Here is a 23395-nt window from a genome sequence, read left to right as displayed (position 1 = left end):
TGGAAAACTATTGGTCCCCTGTCAGTGGGTTGACGAGACGCAAAACACAGAGGCCTCAGTTATGTATAAGCAGGTACACAGTGAGGTCCGACTGTGTTACTTTTCTCTGATCTCCTGAGCTACTTGTCGTAGAGGAGGCAGGAGCATGGTGGTGAATATTGGTCAGGATTAATACCTGCCATAAATAGTGTTCAGTTTGATCAGAGCACCAGTGGCACAGTCGGGGAGATGAACGGAGCCCGGTGCATTTAGATGCTGCTCTTCATTGGCCCAAAGATGCTCAGACTTGCAGACATGTCAGGAGACAGTGCTGTCAGGGCTTTCTTTACAAGATCAGTAAGCAAATTACCTTTTTCTTGCAGCACAGTTTGGTCAAAGAAAGGTCACAATCCTTGCATGACCTCCACAAAATGAGAACTGTCTCAAAGGGCACTGAGAGGCAACACCTCAGGTTGACAACAGTGAAGACATATTATTTTGATTCTATATACAGTAGTTTACTACTTATTATTTTATTTTGAAGGCTGGACCTGCAAATAGGAAGTTTTGTTTCTATTTATTTCTGTAAGTTTTACAATGATGGCTTATTGCAGTAAGTAACATGTTTCATGATCATTTTATGAATGAAATATTAAATTAGGCAAAACTCATCAATAGATTCAATATTTGAGCAAGATATCTATTAATTAAATTTCATACATGGTATATGTTTAAGGTGATGATGCAAAAAATACCAGATTCTAGTGTTAGAGTTTGAAATGCACACACACAGATGTTAATACTGTCACTGTGAAGATGGCAAAAATTATTAAATGAGTTTATCTATCAGGAGACTCCATTGATCTACTTTTGGCTTTTAGTCTTGAGTGAATGACAGCATCACACACACACACACACACACACTGTGGCTACAACAACATGCGGAGGAGACTTCTCTTGATATAAAGTGTGTTCAGTTAAAAATAATTTATTCTTTATGCAGCATACAACAACATCAAAAACAACTTTTATCAGCGTATCTGAACACAAACAAGTGTTCAGTGTGGACAAAGTCTAACGGCCACGATCTGAATAACTTTAGGTTATAAACTGTATTAGACCTGAGCTGACTCAGAGCAAACAATAATATCAATATGAAATATTTGCATTGCATACTGTTGTCAAACAGAAGTCCATAAAGTCACTTGTGCGACAGTAAAACCTGAACATCTGTTGTGACATCATCAGTGCTTTAAAGCTGCACTAGTCAATATTTTTATATTACCAATGAATGAAATGAATATGTTTAAGTAATTGCTTTGGGTGTCTGGTTTGCAACTTTTTTAGAGCTTTTTTTAAAAAATAAAAATCAGCAAAAACCAACATGCAGTACCCACAAATGGCAAAGTTAGTAACTAGCTGGTGACCGGAAGCGTAGCATTGAGCAGCTAAAGAACCACATATGAATCTCAGGTGTTGGTGGAGACCAACACAGAGGTAAAAGGAGAGTAAACACTGAACTTCAATTTATCTGGTGGCCAGAGATTCAACTTGTGTCTGTTGGATGTGTTAATGGCAACAGTTAGCTAACATGTTCACTAAGGACTTTAGCTTTTAGCTATGAAGATGTAGATTTATATATATATATATATACTCAGTCTTGTATTTCAAAACAAAATTTACCCCTGAGAACTGAGTTCAGATTTGATTAGATATGCTAATTAGTTGTTCATATTTCTATGTTCATCTTGATGCAAATATAAATAGAGTTTCAGATGTTCTGGAGGCACTGCACACAGATTTGGTACATGCAATCCAGCAAACATGCAACTGAGCGTTTAACTGAAGGTCGTAATCAGGCCATTAAAGCAAAATATACATTTTTTAGGAGGAACGTAATGCAGCCAACATGTCAAAAAAGAATTCTCACTCACTCACAAATACATAGTTTCCTAGTGAAGGACAAAACTGGAAATCCAACCACAGATAATTGTCAAGTATTCTGTTTTCTTATGCAGCATTCCTCCTCTACAGAAACATTTCAGGAGACCAAACATTTTTTAACCTCTGACGTGTTCAGAAACAGAGTGCACTTCACTCAGCACATCAGCTCTTTCTCCAGATGTGTCCCTCAGCTTCTGGTGACTCACTGAGCATCCTGTCACTCATCAGGAGCAGTTTGTCAAGACTGAACCAGTCTGACTGGATCACAGACAGACGGGGCTTTTGTCCACGTACTTGGCTTTGAGTTGCATCCATGACACAGTGTGTGGCCTTCGTCTGGATCTGTTGGTGGATTGCATTATACACAAGGTTGCAGCGATATAGTTTTTTTTTCAGAGGGGCCCTCGGGATGGTTCAGCAGAGACTGTCAGTGTTCTCAGCTGATTTATGTCAGTGGTGTGTGGGTGCTCCACAATATCCTCCACTCCGGCTAAACTGTGTGTTTACAGAGCCTTATTGTTCCTGTATCAGCTGTGATGTGGTGCTAAATCAAACGTCAAGTATCAGTCATTTTTATAAGGCAAACAACTAATAAATACATAAATAAATAAAAACCTTGAAGGAAAGTATGAATTATATATTTCCTCAAAGGAAAAGTTTGACATTTTGGACTCATTTGCTTTCTTGCTGAGTGTTTGATGAGAAGATTAATGCTACTCCTTATTCATGTAAGCTAACTTTAAAGCTAGAGCCAGCAGGCAGTTAGCATAGCTTAGCATAACGGCTGGAAGCAGGCGGAAACAGCTAACAGCTCACTGATCGACATCAGGTATTTCCTTTGCTTAACAAACAAAAATGTAAAAAAAAAAAAAAAAAAAAAAAAGGTGGTTTTGGAAGGAATTTTGTGCTGGAAATATTTCTTAACAACAGCTGGGCACAGTCACTACACGCCTACACCGAAAGAAATAGTTGCTGTGTTGTTTGTTACATTTCAAGATACAATCTAAAGCCTCTGACGCTGACTAATGTTCCCAGGTGTATTTTTAGCTAAGCTAGCAGCATGGGCGGAGGTTTCGTTTGAACAATGGGGGGGAGCAATGACTTCATTTCCTAAATTCTGGTGAATATTTATGCATCAATTTAAGCTGAAAATGTCTTTAATTATGTTAAGGAAAAGAGCAGAATTCAGACACCAGGATCTAGCAAACAGCACTTCTAAAAGTAAACTTAAAAACAGCTGCTGTTTACTTGTGTTTGAGACTTTTTGCGAAAGAAATGTCTTCATATTTTTCCGTTCTGACTCCTCCATGATCATCAGTCATGTTCTAAATATGCCTTCCTCTGTGCGCAGTGAAACCCTGGCAGATGGTCCACCTGGTCTTCAATCTGCCCAAAAGGGCACCTGTCACTCCGCTACTCATGGACCTACACTGGCCAATCATGGCCGCACAAATCAAATTCAACTCATGCATGCTGCCCTCAGAGTGACCTCTGGATCTGCACCATCTACTTGACCTCAGTCATTCAGCCATGTGCTCTTTCTCCACCACTGCGTTATCTGGCTTTGTCATCCCCACACACAAGACAGTCTCAGTCCAGATTCATCTCTTCCAAGAGCTGCTCTCCTAAAACCTTCCCATGTCTAACTAGCACTTATTATGCACTTTTGCTGCACTTCCTTACACAATCTCCTTGCACTTATCAAATAGATGCAGTGCTTAATATTGACACCAAGGTTTCCCTCTGCACTGAAGCTTTACCCATCTCCTTCACTTGAAAGTTGCTTCAGATAAAAGCATCTGTCAAATGTCTTAACGTAGATGTAAATATTGAGGGGGACGTATCTCCTGCATGAACTCTGTGCCTATAGTCAGTGGCGTGGCTGCAGGGATGGTAATGTCAGTCCACACCATTTTGGTTCAGGCTGAAATATCTCAACAACTATTGGTTAGATCAACATGAAAATGTGTCCATTCATGGTAATTAGAGGATGAATCCTACTGATTGTGATGATTCCCTAATTTTTGCTGTAGCACTACCATGAAGTTGACAATTATATTTTCTAGTGAAATGTCTCAACAACTACTGGAAGGAACTACTGACAGGAGGAAACAAGGGCAGAGAGAGAGGGACATGAGATGCAGCAAAGTGCCCCCTCCCAGCTGGGAATCCAACCACTGACACTGTAATGATGGGGTATTTAGGCTGGATGTGTCCTCCTACCTTCAGTCTGTACGCTAAGCTAATACCACATCCTGACTCCAGCTCTGTACCTAACACACTCTCATCTCACTCTCATGAAGAAAGCAAATAGCACACTGTGAGGCTATATTTACATATGATATGAATGTTTTTTTAAATATTATTTCACCTACCAGTCGCTCATAATGATAAATGTCAGTCTAAAGTGTTAGGGAAACTGCTCTCAGATCAGTTTGCAGCTTGGTTTGTCTTCCTCTGATTCCCCTTATCTACTTTTGGCTTTCAGTCTTGAATGAATGGCAGCATCATATTTTGGGGGCAGCGGTGAGTTGACGGGGCCACCTCCCACTCGGTAGCTCTCGGTGTGTCTCTGACAGTCTGTTCACCCGGAGCCGTGGGAGGAGGACTCAGGAGAGGAGATCTAAAAGTAGCTGCAGCAGCCTGACTTCTCCTTTTGTGCCTCGATGTATTCGTGGATCTGGAACTTGGGTTGACTCGGGTGCTGGATGGCTCGGTGCTTCAGCTCCCTGAGGAACAGAACCAGACAGTTTAGAAACCGGCACAGAAGGATGGTTTTAGGTCAGTTTGTGTCATCCACCTCTGATGAAATGGAGGCTCCTCCCTGACCACAGCGAGCTGATGCTTTCAGTATTGTTTGGGTTCTGAAGTAAATTATGTGGTGTGGGGTAATTTTGCTCAACCACGCGTAAAGCCAGCTGTGCTCCCCTGCCTCAAAGAGCTGCCGATCTAAAACTGTTGTTTTATTGTTGAGAATTTTACATTGTGGTAACAAGAAAATTCTGTGGGAAGCATGGAACAAATATTTTGCTTTTTCGCCATGGAAGCAGGAACATGCAAATAAAATAAGGAGTGGTTTAGTCTGAGCAGTGTTGAGAGAAGGGGAGTGACTAACGTCTATGGAAACAGTGTATCTCTGAATAGTGTAAATAAACAGAATAAGTCAAATGTTTTATTAAAATATATCCTGGTTAGATCTGCCCCTGTGTGACTGCTCGGACTCTGTGTTATTTCCTGTTTTATTTTGAAATGACTTTCCTTAGCTGTCTGAGCTTGTTTTACTTCCTGCTCCAGAGTGTTTGCTGTCTCTGTGATTACCTGCTCTGCCCTCATGTGTTGTACCGGTGTCTCCCCTCGTCTGTATTTATTTACTGTACTTTTTACATTTTCACTTTTTTTACCTGAGCTCTGGATTTTGTTTCGTTGCTGAAACACTGGACTTGTTTGGTTTTATTTTGTAGCTGCAGTTTGACCCTGTCACCGACACCATTGAGTAAACTTGTGTGTTTCCATTCTTGAATGAATCTTTGAGCTGCATCTCTTTGTTTTGGATCCTTCTCTTGTGGTCCTGGCTCCACTGTAACATATTCATGTAATGCTAACTATTAAATCTTCTCTCATGTAAATTAAAACAGTTTTGATGTATTAACATAAACAAGTTAGATCTGTTTTGTATTGTCTAATATTCTTCATATTAATCACGGTAATCATATAAATCATATTAATCAATGGTATAAGGTGTTTTATTTAAAGAAAACAATGTGACCATTTGTATTGTAATATGATTAAAGTTCATTAAATCACAATAATTGTTGTTGCAAATTAATCATATTTGAATGGGTTTCTATTCATTATTCATAAATATATAATAACATTAATACACTAGTTGCAATTTAATATAGTTTTTTTTTAAAAAACCTAGTTTTCTGCATGGAAGTAAGGGGGTAAAAACTTTTCAAAATTATTTATTTATTTTTATTATTACATCACAATTTAACAAAAATGGCTTCAAACTGTAATAGATTGCTAAATACCTGAAACTTTGTGATTATCTAACAATGTTATTATTGCATAATTAATAAAAAAAAAATGTTTAACCTCAAGTGTGTTTAATGTGTTAGTGCAGTAATGTGGATTATTAAATTAATTTTTTTTTCAAAATTGTACTCCAGAAAAAAAGTGCCAAAAGTTCAAACAAATGTAAAATTGTGATCAGTTACATATTGATGATAATTCAAGAAGGATCTAATAAATGAATAAACAGAGGCTGCTTAGATGCAGATTCAGAAGTTGTGGTGTGTATTGTGTTAATGTTAGAACATAGTTTCATACTTGGCCACAGCGGTGAAGGCCAGCTCTACGTTGACTCCAGTCTTGGCACTGGTCTCCATGAAGGGAACTGAATACTCCTGCAGACACAAAGAGGAGCAAACAACATTAGAATATTTAATATTTATGTCTAATGTTGGTTTATTATAGGCCATGAGCTCATTTACTATCACATACATTTAGCTTAAATACACTGACGGACACCAACAGCCACTGAGCTGTGTTATATTTAGCACCATTCAAATGAAATGCAAATATTACACTGATACCAGCTGCAGTCAGTGTATTGTGCATTGTGCCTGTTGCATAAACAGTAGAAACAGCATCAGTCATGGTTGTACAGTTGTGAGCAGAGCACTCACTCTGGCCAGCCTCTCTCCTTCGTCTCTCCTGATCGCCCTCTCACTGCTCATGTCGGCCTGACACAGAGATTCACAATATTAAGACAGAGCTGGAAAATATAACATCTCACAAGACACGTGTTCTTAATCTAAGATGTCTAAGGTGTGAGAGGTGTTTGCATCTTACAAGATTTAAGTTGCACAATAAATTTGCTTGTTTTAAAAAGTCTCAAACGTTGTCAGACTGCAGAATAAGACAGAATCATCAGTATAAAAATATTCACTCCTTCAAAATAGAAGTAAAGATATAGTTACATTCAGGGTTTCTCACTTAAACACATTGTGTGTATCCTTGACGCTGATTTTTGACCAGTAACTGCTCATCAAACCTCTCTTCAATTCACCTGCTAATTGGATGTAATTCCTTCCATTTGTATGATACAGTAGCTTTCCTTTAGTTTATTCAGTTAATATTCTGAACCTTGATTTAATCCAGCACCCACATGTATCGTACTGTCTCCTCTCATTAGAAACCTCAGTCTTCCACTCAGGTTTCGCCAAAGATCACCTCCCCCTCCATCTCCTCCCCTCACTCACTGAGCTTCTCAAGCTTTTCCCTCTCACCTTGTTGCCCAGCAACATGATGACTACATCGCTCTGTGCATACTCATGGATCTCAGTTAACCAGGCCTGAAACCACAAAGACAGACAGACACACACATAAATGCATAGTCAAAGAAAATGAGACTGAAACTCAGAAGGGAGGTTAATTGATGATTGATTGGTGTCAGCTCTCTGTGGCTTTATTAGTTTTTGTTAAAGGCCCTCCCCTTCCTGACCCGCTCGTCTCCATGGCTGTAGATTTATCCCAGACTTACCCTAATGTTGTCAAAGGATGATTTGCTGGTGATGTCGTACAGGAGGAGCAAGGCTTTGAGGACAAAACAACAGAGATGATGAATAAACACAGTAACTGTCATGGAGGAAAAGTCCTCTGTGACTCAGTGCTGTAGATTTGTGCCTCACCATGTGCGTCTCTGTAATATGCATGTGTCACACTTCTGAACCTTTCCTGTCCCGCTGTATCCCAAATCTGAAACAGAGGCAGGAAAAAGAAAAGCTATACTTGGTGCTGTGGCCTGGTTTCACATGGCTAACTATAATTTTCAGTTACAACACTGCTGCCCAGAATGAAACCAGTGTGTGCTCTAGAAATAGGCTGTTATTGTGACAGCACATCAAGTTTTTTTTGTTTTTTTTCCACTGGAACTGATTTTCTCACTGACCTGCAGTTTGACCTTCACGTCGTCCACAGTCACCACTTTATTCTGAGAGGAGCAGAGACAGATTTTAAATGATGAGAGAATGAGCAGACGGAGAAGGAAAAAACATCTTGTTAGTTTCAGTGTATCTCTCCATGCAGGTTGTTTATCTGTCCAGGTTTAGAGATTTCTGCCTCCACTCAAATAATAATAAAAAAATGGTAAAAAGTCAACAGCAGCATCTCTTTGAAGAATCAGTGTGTGTAGATCATCCAGACCTCACTGTCAGCTGTTTCCCTTGGAGCTACTGTAATGATCAGTTTTTTCATTTAAGGGATTAAAGGCTGAGTCAGATCAGCAGAATTATTTTATTTTAGTGGATTCTCCTGCAGAGCTGAAGTAAATACTCAAGGTGACACGGTCGGACACTCAGCTCATTTTCACTGAAGCGCTTTTCTTTCTTTCAGCGCGAGCACAGTGTAGGGGAAATTATGGGATACTATGAGTCTACTATATAGGGTATGATAATTCTCACTATATGTTCGGACAGTAATATGAGATGGTGAAGTCCCTGAATAAGTAGTGAGGGATTTCTGCTTGTGCTCTGGGACAGGCCATTAGCCTTCCAGCTACTGTAGTGCACCACCTTGTCCTTGGTGCGCCTGCGTCACCAGTCTTCAAGCATTGGCTGTTGAATGAAGATGTGTAGATCAGTGATTTTCAAAGTGGGGCCCTTAAAGGGGGTTCCTGGGGGGCCCCAGCAACAAGAGGAGTAATTTGTTACTCAATTCCTCAATAAGTAACTCAATAACAGAATATATGTGTTACTGTTTGAGTGACCAGACGGGGGCTCGTGGTCTAGTTTGTGTCAGTTTAGAGTCTGTGATGTGAAAAAGTTTGAGAACCACTGGTGGAGATGAACTTTGCTGATCCACCGTTTTACTTCTGAAACAAAACCTGAAGTGTCTGCATCGAGAGGATCTACTGTCATCACCAGACTTGTAGGAGGATGTTGTGGTGTGGCCCAGTCCAGAGGGTCTGCCCCCCCAGACCAGGGAAATAGAACAAATAGGAACATCCTGATGTCGAGCAGGGGCCGGGGTCACTATCTAACCCTTTATCAACACACAGTGATGAGAGGGCCCTCTCTCCACTCATCACTCACAGCTCATTGACTTCTCGTCACAGAGCACTAGCAGGCTGTTGACAGGACGTTAGCGTGGCTGAGTTGCAGTGTCTCTGTTTTCTGTTTGTGTGAGTCAAAAGCCTGTGTGTGTTATCAGAGGCATCAGGGGAGCAACATCTGGAAAGATCTGTTGCTGTTGAATTTTTTATGTGTAATTTTTCCAATACTTGACTTGACATGAACTAATTTCTATTTACCATCATTCAGTGTTTGGCTGTCAGGACGAATAAGGTGCAGCCTCAACACTTAAAGCTAAAAATACAACATGTTTGTGGACATTGGTGCATTGTGGGTAATCCTGCGATCTTCGACGGGTGACTAACTTTAGCTAGCTACAGAGAAATGTGCTTATCAGGCTGTCTGCTTCCACTGTTCTGAGATTAGTTATGATATAGCATGTTATCCTACACACGTGCAGATGTGTGTTAAAACTGTGCATCAGAGAATCACTGTGACAGTGTCGAGAGGCAGCAGTAGCAAGTAAACCAGCAAATTACTCTGTGATGCACTGTCTCAAATTGGTTTAAGTTTTCTTACTAATCAACATGCGTGACGAGGAGGAGTTACAGTTCACTGCACCGTGCAGCAGCTGCACTGTGGAGCAGCTTTCGTGCTGCTCTGGTCTGAGCAGAAATGTTACACAGATACATCTCAAAAACAAGGCCAATAAATAAAAAACTAACAGCATGGCTGGATACTATAAGAGACAACTGAGAAAATGTGGTGTGTTGACTTGACTTGAATGTAGTGCACATATACGTAAAAGACTGTGCACACACACCGTGAATCCGATGCCAACTGTGGCAGAGAAGGAGCCGGGGATGAACTTTCCCTGGTCGAACTGCACCAGCAGAGACGTCTTTCCCACTCCACTGTCCCCGACCAGGATCGTCTGCAGGAAGACACACACACACGTACACACTCAGCAACACCGACCCAACCTTTATCTCTGTGCACACAGTCACTCAGCACTTTATTAGGAACACCTGCACACCTGCTTATGCCAATCATGTGGCAGCAGTGCATGAACTCCTGCAGATCCAGGTTCAGTTAATGTTCACGTCAAACATGTGACCTCAGAGACTTTGATGATTGTTGGTGTCAGACACTGGTTTCAGTGTTTCTGGGATTTTCACACAAAACAGTCTGCAGAGTTTTTACAACAAACAAAAAACAGTTTTCAGAAAAACCATTAGTGAGCAGCAGATGGTAGAGTGAGAGCCTGATGGACCCAACAGTCCAGGCTGCTGCTGCTGGTGGTGGGGTGATGGTGGGGTGATGGTCTGGGGGATGTTTTCTTGACTCACTTCAGTCCTTAATACCAGTCAGTCCTGGTCTGAATGTTTCAGTCTGTCTGAGTCCTGTTTCTGACCATGTTCATCCCTTCATGGTCACAGTTCACCATCTGCTAATGGCTACTTCCTGCAAGATAATGCTCCATGTCTCAAACTGGTTTCATCAACTTGACAGTGAGTTCAGGTCAGTCTCCAGACCTGGATCCAGTAGAAAACCTCTGGAATGTGGTAAATGGACATTACAGCATTGTAGCTTTACAATAGGAGCCACATTCACCCATTCCCACAGACACACACACACATTCAAACACTGATGTTACATCAAGGGGCAGTTTGTGGTTCAGTATCTTGCCCAAGGACACTTTGAAGCGTAGAGTGGGGGAACCAGTAACTGAACCTCCCACCGTCTGATTACTTAATTTATAGAGCACTTTTCTTGCTTTGCACAAAGCAGCAAAATAAAACATGCAGGTCATGTAATGCAACCATCGAAAACAAGCAATCAGAAATACAATTAAAATTAAAGTGTCTTAGTATCAGTGCAAATAGAGCAAATAGACCAAATGCAGTGTGACCAGCAAAAGCAGAATTAAGTAAAACTGGGAAAGGCTCATCGATAAAAGTACGTTTTAAGTGGAGATTAGAAAGAGCTCACTGACTCTGCTGACCTGGCTTCCTCTGACTGTGAAAGCTCTGTCACCTCCAGTTTTTTGCTTTGCCTCAGCAACAACTAAAAGATCTTTGTCCAAGAATCTGAGGCTACAAGCTGCTATAAAAAGGTCAGATGTACAACATGGAGAGAGGCTGTGAAGAGCTGGAAAAGTCAACAGCAGGATCTGAAAATATAGGTGCGAATGTCACAGTCTACTGATGCACAGGGGCTGGTAAGAGAGCAGAACAAAGTGGTGTCGACTGTCCTCCTGTGTTGGTGGTGATTACAGACCAGACAGGACAAGACTCAGGGTTACAGACGCATGAACTGACAAATCTGCAGAAATGATGTGATGCAATCATGTCAACATGGTGGAATCCATGTTTTGAGAGCAAAGGGAGGTAATCTGGTGTTAGTGTGGTGTATATCTAGATAAACTGAGTAAAATGAGTTCAGGTCAGGTTCAATAAAAACTGTATTGGAATCAGAGTCAACCTTAAAAACCCTCTGTTGCTGAACTCAATCATTTTCTAATGTTGAGTTATGAGTCAGCGTCTGCGTCACGCTGGACATTTCTGCTGCAACACAAATAATAATATGGCAGAGAACCATTATTACAGCGTGACTCACAAACCGGAGGAGACAACCTTTAAGAAAACTAAATGAATTCAAGGCCGACGATTTAGTCACCGTGACCAGCACTTTCACACAGGCCTGCCTTTCATTTGCAGCCCACTTAGAGAAGTCACTCAGACCCGACACCTCCACACACACTGTGACCTCCAACTGTGACAGATACAGTCAGCAAGACACACAGTGAGCCAGGCTGTTCTTAGAGAAAGGATTTGGGAGTTTTGATGCAAGTCGAGTGCGTCACCCTGTTGTGAACGTCTGGACATAGTGCGTCATCAGCTGATCTTCATGGTTCATTCTCGAAAGCTTTGGAAATGTAAGTGAGTTGAAGCTCATATTGAGAATTTGTAAAACTTGGTTCGGGTATATATACGTACAGAGATGTATAAACATAGAGAAACGTACAGAAGGGTGTTATGGGTAAACGCAGAGCAAACACACACACACACCCAGAGACATATATACGCAGACGCCGCATTGAGCGCTGGATCATACGTCAACATCTCCACCATGTTGGCGAGGTGTGAACCTAACGCTGATGCACAGTCACTGCAGCCTAAACTATCACGTAACTGGAGACAAAACCTTTATTTATTTCCACATAGATCGTTAACCCTTGAATATAATAACGACTCATTGAAATTAGCTGGAAAATGTAAATGTCATAGTACTTTTTATCCAGAGAAACTGTAGCTCCTCCATTAACTCATATTGTTCCCAGGCCAGTCTTACCCGGTCCAATATGGCGGAGATGATGATGTATCGCAGCAACAGGCTGAAGCAGCCAATTACTGCATAGTGCTGCCACGAGTGAGCTTCTAGCAGGAAACAGGGAAAAAAAATCTGTAATATTACAGCCAATATTATCTTTTTTTTATTGTACTGCTTCATGACCCATTTAAAGCTTTCTATGAGACTCAGTTGCAAACAAGAATAATGAATCTGATGAGTCAAAATAGATAAGAAGGAAACAATTTAGGACCAATTTAGACCAACTACCTAAATTAAATTATGGTCACCCAACAAGAAGAAAAATTTAAATAAAATACAAAAAAATAGATGAGTAAATACTTAAAACATAAAATACCAAACAGAGAAGCCAAACCAATTCAAATAACTAAGACAAAAAAAAACAACAAAAAGTTGGGGTTTTCCTGCCTGACTCTCAAAGACCTTTATAAAAAGACTGTACAAGAGAAATATTATCAATGTCCTGCTCATTTACAATGTTAAATCCAAATGATTTCATGTAGTGGTTTGTTTACAGAGACCATCAGGAGAAGCAAATCAGGAAAATGTTTGGGGCCTCCAATGACACAGGGGCCCCTAATGGCCCCTCATATTGGCACATTTTGCAATGACAACTATAAACCCACTTAAACCTCCAGTAACCCCAAAACCCTGTCAGTGGGGCCCCTGATGATGTGTGCTGTAGCTTGTGTCAACCAACAGTCTGCTTGTGAGGCGTTTAGGGGACGTCTGTAAAATGCAGCTGTCATCTCTGTAGTATCTGCTGTCTAGTAGAGGTTAAAATCCAAATTCAGACCCAGTTCTAACATCCATGGAAAGTCAGAGGTGGTCAACAAGCAGCCCTGAACCTGGAGCAACTACACAAGTGAGACACAGCAAGAAAAGTGGAATCAGTGAAATTCAAACATCTGTTTAACTATAGCTGAGTTTTGTCTCAATGCTTTCTGGATGATGATTACTGGAAGAGGAGGGAGGGGGGATGAAGAGGAGAGGATTAGAGCTGAGACGCTGGAGCAGCTTTTCTCAACAGTTGCAGGTTTTATAGCTTCGCTTTGATCTGAGGGATTTTAGAGACTCTCAGAGAAGAGTCGGGCCTCAGGAGGAGGAGGAGACACGCTGAGGACCCTACCTTTCAAATACACTGCTGACAGAGAAGTCACTGAAGCAGCTGAAAGTAAACTGTTTGTTCAGTGATGAAAAGGTAAAGCAGCACTATTTACTATAACTAAGTAGTTATGATGAGGAAAAAATAAGATTTCACATAAATGTTTGTATTTTAAACTTTTATTTTTAAATTTACCAGAGGAAAACTTTTCGGGATGAGGACTGTGGATGTGTTTATAATCTAATAACATTCAGTCCTGGCTTTCACACACTGGGACAAGTCAGGAGGGTTTTTTAAATAACTTTGGTGTAATCTTTGACTTGTGTTTTGAAGCCCAGGTAAACAAAGTTTTTATCATTTGTGAAATATAGCTGAGGTTCCGTTTTTTATTTCCTCCTCAGGTCTGGAGAAACTCCTCCGTGCTGTGATTTCCTCCCACCATGACAACTGTAACTCCCTATAATCCTGTCTCAGTCGGAAGTCCATCCTCTGCCTACAGTCAGTTCAAAATGCTGCAGCTCAGCTCCAAACTCAGTCCAAAAAAATGTGTTCACATCAGCCTGGTCTCAGCTTCTCTACACCAGCTGCCTGTTTCTGATTCTAAAATTCTTTCAATGACTTTTAAGGCCAGGTTTGGGCCCCCACTATATTTCTGAGCTTTTATCCACCTGTGAGCCAGGACACAGTCTGTTGTGCACTGCTGGCCTTTCTAAGGTGAGAGGAGACGGGGCCTTTGCTGTCAGGGCCCCTAAACCTGCCAGAAGAGATCAGACTCATAGAAGCTGCATTATTGCAGTTTTGCACAAAGTAGAAGTGACTTTCTCCGCTCGTGATATCAGTCCAATCAAACATGGTGATGGATTTCCAGCATCTGCTAATTGTTGGGGCGACTGGATCCACTGCAGCAGCCATAGTGTCTGTAAGGATGGAACCTGTTACACCTGTATCAGGGATTTCTGGGAGATAATAGTCTGCAGTGTTTTTGGATGTCATGTGACCTACATGCAGGAAAAGTTTTTACATTTAACTTCTGTGAAATATTGCTGCGTGGAATAGTCTGAAAAACCAGCTCATACATTTTATTGCGACATTTGGAGTCAAGATTTTTTAAATTCACATTTCCCTTACTCATTTTTTTTTTAGTTATTATTATAATTAAGCAGGTTAATGAAAAAGCAGCAACTGTCAGATCCCTGTTTTATCTCAGTTAAGACACATTTATATAAAAAGGTTTTATTGTGTGATGCCTTTTGATTTGTTTTTATTGTTATTATAATGTAGTTGGTTAATGTCGTTCTCTTTTGTCTTGGACGTAAAACTTGATTAGTAAGACATTCATTCATTCATTCTCTATACAGGTTATCCTCACAAGGTCACGGGGGAGCTGGAGCCAATCCCAGCAGACATTGGGTGAGGGCGGGGTTCACCCTGGACAGGCCCCCCAGTCTATCACAGGACTAATATGTAGAGACAAACAACAGCATTTGCAGCTGATGCTGTAGTAGATAAACACAATGATTTATTCAGTACTAACACTTTGTGCTCGGGGCCACAACAACACAAAAATGAATCCTGTGGCTTCGAGTGAAACAACACAAATTACAAACCAGCAGCAATATCATTATTTCATCAGACTTACTGGAATCAGTTTCCTGAGAGTGTGTAACATAACGCCTGCGTGTGTGTGTGTGAGGAAAGAACCAGTGGAGTGAAACAACTATACATGCATACATGTATTTGTATTGGGGGGGGGGGGGGGGGGGGGGTGTTATGATGCTGTTTCCGTGGTAACAGGGCTGGGAAGAGTTGGGAAGTCAGCCTGTCTCATAAATCCCCCTGGAGACTTAAGGCAATTAAGTGGAAGCTCCGCAGATGTTCGAGCATTAGACATGGATGCTGTAGAGGATGTATAGTGTGTATGTGTGTGTATGTGTGTGTAAGGAATCAGATAACAAACCCAGCACTTCCTGAGAAACAGGCCACTTAGAGGCCATCATGGTCATAAACGTCCCTCTACTGTATATCAGAATAACATCTCCCCGGTTGTGACGTGCTGAAGACCTCTGCCTGAGGTGGGAACTTTTTTTTTTGTTCTCCTGGGGAACATGAAGTGTGTGACACGGCTGGGATCTAACTCAGCCTGACGTTTCTCATATTGCTGCTAATTTACTGTTTGATACGCTGCACAGCTGGGAACTGAAACTGAGGCAGATTACTGTAGCTTCCCAGAGTCAGACCGATGGCTGACACAAATAGTGTGTGTGTGTATGTGTGTGTGTGTGTGTGTGTGTGCGTCTGTAAGTGTGCTGATCTTTTTGTAGGAGGGTGAAGATGCTTGTGCATTATCCCAAACAGCTTGAAATCTTCTGTTACAGTTTATGTCATGTTTCATAGATAAAATAACCAGATGGAAATTAGCAGAGTGCAATAAATAAATCAACCTCAGCATCAGCATGAAGCAAATATAATGTGGGGCTCTCGACTGGTGTTTTAGAGAAGTGTTGAAAGCAAACAAACAGAATGATTCACTCCTCACAGATAAGGTCAGAAAAAGCTGTAACACAACCTGATGCCAGGAACACACTGGCTGTGTGTGTGTGTGTCTGCTGCTGCCAGCTCTGTCTTATAAATTCATTCTTCATTCTTCATTTTTGACAGAAAATGTCAAAAGCAGTTGATAAAATGGTTTAAAAGTATATCTCTATTTTTTCATGTCAGTGTCATGTTCAGGTTCAGACACAGAAAACGAGTGGAAGGTGTCAGTTTGATGTAATGTGGCTGGTATGATGTCACTATGACGATAACAGCTATTTTTGCTGGGAGCTGAATGTCATGTGTGTCCACTCTAACTGGTTAACATGGCACCATGCAAACCCCACACAGCCAGCGTGCTCCCGGTCTTATAGAGAGCTGCAGGTGATTAGCATCATCCTGCCAACCAGCAGCAGTAAAAAGCTCGTGTTAGGCTCTAAACCAACGACACCACGGTCACATGACTTCACCGTCACCACCACTAACCTCCAGCCTGTAGTCTGATTCAGCTCTGAGCTCTTCTACAGAAGCCTTTCCTCTGACAGAGTTAGTGACAGTCTGTAGAAACACAGCGAGGCTGTAAAGGTGGACTGGTGAGGAGGTCGGTTTCATGTTGGACTGATGACGTTTAACGTCCCCGACAACCTCTGTCGTCTCATTTAGACTCTTGTTAGCAACTGGCCTTTTCTACAAGGACAGTCTACCCCCGTCCTTGAAGAAATCAGGACTGAGGGATTTACTGATGGATTTGAACACAGAGAATAAAATCACATTAATTACAGACCTTATTTCTAACCAAAAACCCATTTTAAAAAAAATCCACCGACTTCAGGATGAGGGAACTAGAGGTGGTAAAATGCTCATTACTGTGTGTAAGAGTCATTCCTGCAGCCCTCTGCAGACAGCTGGGCTGATTAAAATAGGAGCTGTTTCATCAGACATGTAAGAGACAGATGACTGAAAACACTCAGGTGGGGAACACTGGGTACGTCAGATCAAAACAACAGCTGCTGCTGCTGAAATGAGGCTGATAAGAAAGGCCATACAACCTAAACAATGCTGCAGAGTTGGTGATAATTTTCAGTCACTATGAAAGACATTATTCGGAGCACACATGGTCCTTGTTCCCATCAACAATACTGACGAGTGCAGCTTTAAAGACCTTTAATGGGAACCAGTGGGCTCCAGACTGAGAGCCACAAACAGGAGTGAATTCAGAGAGAACTGAAAGCTTGTTCTGGTCTTAAAGTTATGAATATTATACTGTTCTTTAAAGACCTGTTTAAAACCATTAAAATCATGTGAACGCTGTTGTAATTCTGCAGAGTGAACCTGAAGAAGCCACAGGTCAGAAGACACATCTCAGTGTGTGGTGGTTCATTTTTTATTTTCACTTAAGATGTTCCCACAACCAACCAGCACCTGATGCTAACACTGGCTGTGCATGGGGAGCGTCACCGCGGTGCTGAGACGTAGGAGCGTTACAGAACCACAGAGTCATTTCAGCCCCGTGTCCAGCCACTGGAATAACTAAAGAGCACTCAAAGAAAGAGCACTGTTGTTGTGTAATGACTAAAAACACTACCCCCCCAGTAAAAAAAGACAATGTAAGAGACAGTAACAAAAAAAAGTGAGACAGGGATAAAATGGACTGATGCAGTTCACCTTAAAGAACCGTTCCTGATTTTTCAAGAACAGCTTGTGTTGTTATAATTTGCCCCTTTGTTAAACACCTGCTCCTCTCACAACAGGAGCACTGATGCACAAAGACACACAAAGCATCTGAGGCAGTTAAAGGAAGCTGGTGAAGGAGCGGCGTGGATGCATTAGCTTCATGTCTCATCAGACCAATTAGGCGTCAGGAAAACTCAGTTCTCACTAAACTCAGACTAATGACAGAGTCACTCAGCAGCATCAGCAGCCTGAGGAGCAACATGAAACTGACTGTGTCTGTGTTTAGTTTTCAAGACAAGCTCAGTGTTTTCTTTCAACTGTCAAACATCATCAGAATAATGAAAATAATTTAAACTATAATTAAGCAACTATTACATTCACTTTAGAAAATACATTAAGATATAAAAGAATCAGCCTGTGCACTAATTTCTTACAGTGACGGATATTTAAAAGGGAAGTAGGACATTGTGAACTAAAGATATTAAAAAAAACCCACGAGCGTTGACTGAGCTCCCTCACTCTGAACTTGAGGCTGTTTTTGCAACACAATATAATATAATGTGACATTTCTCTGAAGCCCAGAGGGAATTTCTCTCTTCTCTTCCTTTCCCTCTGTAGACAGGTCAAAGGTCAGCACTAGAAGGAAGTCAGGGCTTGTTGGTGTATGTAGGCTGTCGTAGCCTTAACTGCTATAAATGTCACTGTAACTCTCTGTGAGTACAACCAGAGCCATCACATGACAATTAGCTCATGTTAGCCAGTTTGTGCTCGACAGAGGGATTATTTAAGTCGCATCACCCAGGAGTTACAGAGAAACATCATCATGACATTGAAGTCATGTTTCTGGACACCTGAGAAATCTGAGTCCATTATTCAGTCTCTGTTTTGGTCTCCACCAAAGACTGAACCAAAACATTCAGACTGAAACATTAGAGGTGCAAGTCGTAAAAGCGAAACAATGAGCTGAAGGATGCTAAAACGCTCAGTAGAGCTGAGGGAAGCTTCATCACTGGGAGTGACACTTTTCTCATCACACATCATCATTTCATCAGATGTTCATGTGAAAATATTGATGAGTGCAGCTTTAAATAAAACTACAACTGCAGGACTTTTACTTGTAATGTAGTATTTTTACATCGTAGTACTGCTATTTAAAAAGCAACATGAAGTACTTGTATTACTGCATATGTACAATAAAAGTCTCAAAGTTTCAATTACAAGCTTTTCAGAGACTTTTGCCTCATCTCCCAGTTTGCATTGAGCAAACAGAGTTACCTCACATATCCAAACCAAAATAATCTGTGACATAATGTGTGTCTACATTAAGAGTGATGTTGTCATATATGTCACCTATAAGGGGGTAAATTATCATCCTACTATACATTCTTTTGATATATGAAGAACATATATGAAATACCCACAGTAAAATATTGTACATGTACATATGTTTGTAACATGTTGTGACCATGTATCTTAACAATATCTGTATTTAATTTACATATGCAGGTTTATTAAGACAACACATTTAAAAATTTTACATGCTTATGTTTTTCTTAGTGTTTTCAAACATGTCTGTCTCCATCTAAGGCTTTTGGACCTGACATATGGATGTGGGTGACCTGTATCTATGGGACATTTCAATCTGTCATATATCATCAAGCAGAGATGAGGGGCGGGTTAAAACTCACTGCTTTCTAACTCATCACCCATCTTCTTTTTTTTGGAATAATAAACTTGTAGTCTCCCAAACACCTGGAACCAGACTTTGATGTGGCCTGAAGTGTCCTCTGGACCCGCTGCACCCCCTCTGTCTGCCCTCCCCCTCACTGATGAGATGTTGTGTAGGAGGCTCCTCACCACTGAGACTCTATTGTTGTGAGTCGTGGTTAAAAGACAGAAGGTTTCAACTTTGGGGAGCATCACTGAATTGCTTGTTCTTGGAGATGTTCACAGTCCGGATGTCAGATCAGCACGAGCACATCACCCTGATGCAGACCTCCCCCTCCCACACAGGCCAATTGCTCATTAAAGAACGGAAGTGGATTTATGTTTAGAAATGACTGAGGAGTGATGCTGACAGGTGTGGAGGATTGGAACTGTTTGCTCAAAGCCTCATTCCCCAGCACGACGCAGGAAGCTCGTCTCTGACGGAAATGTGTGCTTTGGCCAAATGTGACGCGCAACGAGGCTGGAACCTGACCCAGCAAAACCGCGTCCAAGCGCGGATCAGCACCACGGAGAGCGCAGGAGGCGCGTACCGGGCCAGGAGCACGGGGCGCGGTGTCAAAGATTCGCTTCCAGCTGGTTCACAGCTGACCTGAGAGCAGTCCTGCAAAGTTTCAAATTCATTTCATACCTTGTGCACTAATTCCTCGTCGTATGTCGGGGCCGGTGGAGTCTTCGCCTGGCTCTCGGTGGTCTCTCCGGAACCGTAGCCGCTGTCGGGCTGGATCTCCGGGTAAGCCGTGGTGTAGTAAGCCGAGATCGGCTCCATCGACTCCATCCGCTCCATGCTGTCGTCCTCCTCTGCGCTTTTACAACTGAGGATCCTGGAGAGGAGAATAAAAACACCAAACCTCACCTCTCTCTCTCTCTCTCTCTCTCCCCCCCCCCACGCCACCTTCTGCTCTGCGCTCCACGCTCCTCAATAAGCTCCTCCTTTGGAGTGAATCACGGTCTTCTGCCTACATCACTTAACATTTAAAAGGCACGTCGTGATCGTTCAACCACATCACGCCACATACAATAGACTGAGGGTGGGGGAGGTGAGGATGATGATGGCAGCAGGCCATCATCAGCTGGAAAGGATGTGAAATTTAGAATGACACATGAGGATGGGGGGATGTGAGGATGAGGAAAGAGGGAAGATGCTGCATTCAAGCACCGACCTGTATCACTGTGGGAGAAACTGCGGACGGCTGCAACAATTCTTTGTATTTCTCTCAGTTCATCATAATAATAAAGTTTGTTTATAAAGCACTTTTCAAAGTTACAAAGAGCTTTACAGGAAGAAAAGGGGAAATAAAAGGAGGAAAAATAACAATTAAATGGAGACAGGATTTTTCTAATTTGGGTGATTTTGTTGAGTTGTAAAAGCTTCCAGTTGTGCATCAAAAATAAAGATTTCTGTCAGATTACTTAATGTTTTTGGGCAAGGAAACAAGTTGACTGTGAAGCAGAGTTTGTGGGACCTATCAGAATCATTGAATTAACATGTAACTGTGTATTTTCTGTGTAAGAGTGGTGGGAGACACCGTGGTAATGAATGATCAGACTGAGAGGAAATGTGCATTTAAAATAGCAGAGGGCCGAGAACAGAACCTTGAGGAATACCACAGAGGGCAACAGAGGAAGAGGCATTTTCTATGACACCAGAGGAAGTTCTGCTGGAGACCCCCCCAGGTTTCTGAACGGTGCAGGAGAGTGGGTTGATCGACCGTGTCAAAGGCAGCGCTTACATCTAAAAGTACCAGAACTGAGCTCAGAGGTTCTTTGGACCGGACCAACAAAAGTTGTATGTATTAAGCTTACATCTGCTAATTATCCACACAATTTAAAGATAATTACATATGAGGCCGACCGTGGGGAGGCCTACCACATATTGAAAAAACATTAAATTTCACTAATTAGCTTTTGCTCCTTGTCTCAATAAGCATATTATTAATATTGATATTAATAGTTAATTCATTAATTAAATAGGGACAATTTATCTATTTTATTGCTTATGATAAACAGAACAGGCAAATATTTTATAACTTGTTTGTTTTCTCTTGAGTAATTATTGTTGTATCTATATGGGACAAAATTAGCTGCATATTTTGTCTATTTTGAACTGAAAATGTTGATGCCTACTGTTGTGTGGTCTGTGTTGATTTGGCTGCTTAGTTTGGGGACAGTCACAACAACTTGTTGTAACCGTCCTCAACCATCAGGTGCTTGCAGGACACTCTGAGTGTGACACAAACTAACCATTTATAACAAAACAATGATTGACAATGACGTTATGACTAATTCACACAAAAGGTCAGGACAGTTTGATAAAAGACAGCTCATGAAAAAAAATACTTTAATATTCCAAATCTGCTGGGGGAGGGTCTAACTGAGTATGTGCAGCTTCTGATTGGAGGAATAAGACTTCTTGCAGCCGTTCCCAGTCTTCCCAGTGTCAGAGCTTGGTCCAAGTCAAGTCACAAGTGTCCAACTCTTTCAGTTCTCTGGTTGCTGGCTATTAACAAATTAACATTTTGCTTTCTAAGCTGTATTAATAGTCTATTTTTCACAGTTTTCACAGAGTTTTGTTGTTAGGGAGTCAAGTCTCACCACAGGGAGACCCTGCAGGTCTTTTACAGTCAAGTCTCAATTCCTCATTTTCTCATTTCCTTCTGTAAAGTGGTCAAATTTACCAACGTATCATAATTACTCATAATTCTATTTTAGAAGAGTTCTGGACGAAACATGAAAAATGAGGAATTGAGACTCAACTCCCTAAAAATGTTCTGAACCCCCCCCCCCAAAAAAAACCCTGTAATAATAATAATATCAATAATAACAGTAATAATAATAACAAAACCTTGACAGGGGCCATTCAGCTGCATTTTAGTGAGTACATTTTGCTGTCACTAGTTGTACTTTTACCATTTTTGAAAGTAGAAAACGTTTCACTTGTAATAGAGTATTTTTAAACCACTTAAAAACCTCAGTGCCTCTCTGGTCCAAGTGTAAAGTACATATCTCTTATTTCCATATAATGAACCAACATTGTCTGTGTTTGCCACTGAACCCATTACATCTACCACACACAGGGGCAACCTTTGAAATGTATTGTGTAACAGTAGGGTCCTTTCAACAGGCACGAATCATCCTGGTTATTAATCATTAATCACTTTTAAAAAGCCTGAGGTCAGTTTCAGTAACTTCCACTAGAGTCTGCACAAGACTCAGCTGTGCAGAGCCTGTGTCACAGTTTTTTTCTTTCTTCCTCAGGGAAATTTGAGGTGAGTTATTTCTGCTGGAATCTCAGCCACTCTCCTGACATGTGTGTTAATATTTACCTGCTGAATAATTCTGGAGGCTTATGTGTCTGTAGCTCTGAACAAGTTGAGGTAAATTCAAGAGACAGCTGATTCCTTCCTGCTGGAACATAGATCGGTGATGTGTGTGAACCTGGGACACTGACTGAAGAGAGAAGAAGCGTGACGTCTGTTTCACCTCCAGACTCCTGCCATGGCACTGGAGTTACTGACTGTCATTGTGGCCTCAGGTAGATTCAGCACATTTTATTTCTTTTCACTGTCCTTATGCTAAACTGGTGTGTGGTGAGGAAAAGCAGTTTTGTTCTTATTTGATGATGACTGCTGTTAGGAGTTGTATATACAATTCCTTTGATACTTCTCCTAATAGAATCAGTAATAATAAAGGGTATATATGGGGGAATATGTCCAGTAAAGAACATAGTATAATTCCTAATAAAGAGGTCTGTGATTTCAGTATGAACAGTGTGATAATGCATAAAGCTGTCTACTGTTCTGGTAAATGTATTGGTACAGTGTTAAATGGAGTTGCTGTATAATGATTTCTCTTGCACTGAATAAAGTTCTTTTTAAAGACTTGAGGCCTCAAATGAAACAAAAATATTTATAATCAAAAGTATTTAAATTCTGTCACCAATGTAGTCTTTGACTAACGTGGCTTGAATTTTAAACCTAAATTTTAA

At 41.2% G+C, this 23395-nt stretch overlaps 1 protein-coding gene across 1 annotated transcript; it reads right to left on the bottom strand.

Annotated features, from left to right (window-relative positions):
- Window positions 1–942: 942 nt before the first annotated feature.
- On the bottom strand, window positions 943–20309 carry LOC139608993 (ras-related protein Rab-37-like). The gene is made up of 9 exons (XM_071463176.1): window positions 20039–20309; window positions 9823–9933; window positions 7880–7921; window positions 7620–7686; window positions 7472–7524; window positions 7218–7283; window positions 6615–6671; window positions 6256–6332; window positions 943–4652 (listed from the first exon to the last, which is right to left on the bottom strand). The coding sequence occupies exons 1-9, from the start codon at window positions 20192–20194 to the stop codon at window positions 4547–4549; spliced, it is 735 nt and encodes a 244-aa protein (XP_071319277.1). The 5' UTR covers window positions 20195–20309; the 3' UTR covers window positions 943–4546.
- Between the last annotated feature and the right edge of the window lie 3086 nt (window positions 20310–23395).

The sequence above is a fragment of the Trachinotus anak genome, unplaced genomic scaffold (genome assembly GCF_046630095.1).
Source record: "Trachinotus anak isolate AG129_WGS33_773 ecotype Australia unplaced genomic scaffold, CSIRO_AGI_Tana_v1 ptg000025l, whole genome shotgun sequence".
In the NCBI taxonomy this organism is placed as follows: domain Eukaryota; kingdom Metazoa; phylum Chordata; class Actinopteri; order Carangiformes; family Carangidae; genus Trachinotus; species Trachinotus anak.
The sequence above is the reverse complement of the archived record's forward strand: the minus strand, read 5'-3'. Positions and strand labels throughout refer to the sequence as shown.

Bases quoted from the DNA above. Each gene is read 5' to 3' on its own strand.
- LOC139608993 (XM_071463176.1), bottom strand. From the start codon at position 20,194: ATGGAGCGGATGGAGTCGATGGAGCCGATCTCGGCTTACTACACCACG. The intron at 9,934-20,038 runs GTATGAAATGAA...GTCTTCCTGCAG, and splicing joins ACGAGGAATTAGTGCACAAG to ACGATCCTGGTCGGGGACAG. The intron at 4,653-6,255 runs GTATGAAACTAT...TCTGTTCCTCAG, and splicing joins GCCTTCACCGCTGTGGCCAA to GGAGCTGAAGCACCGAGCCA.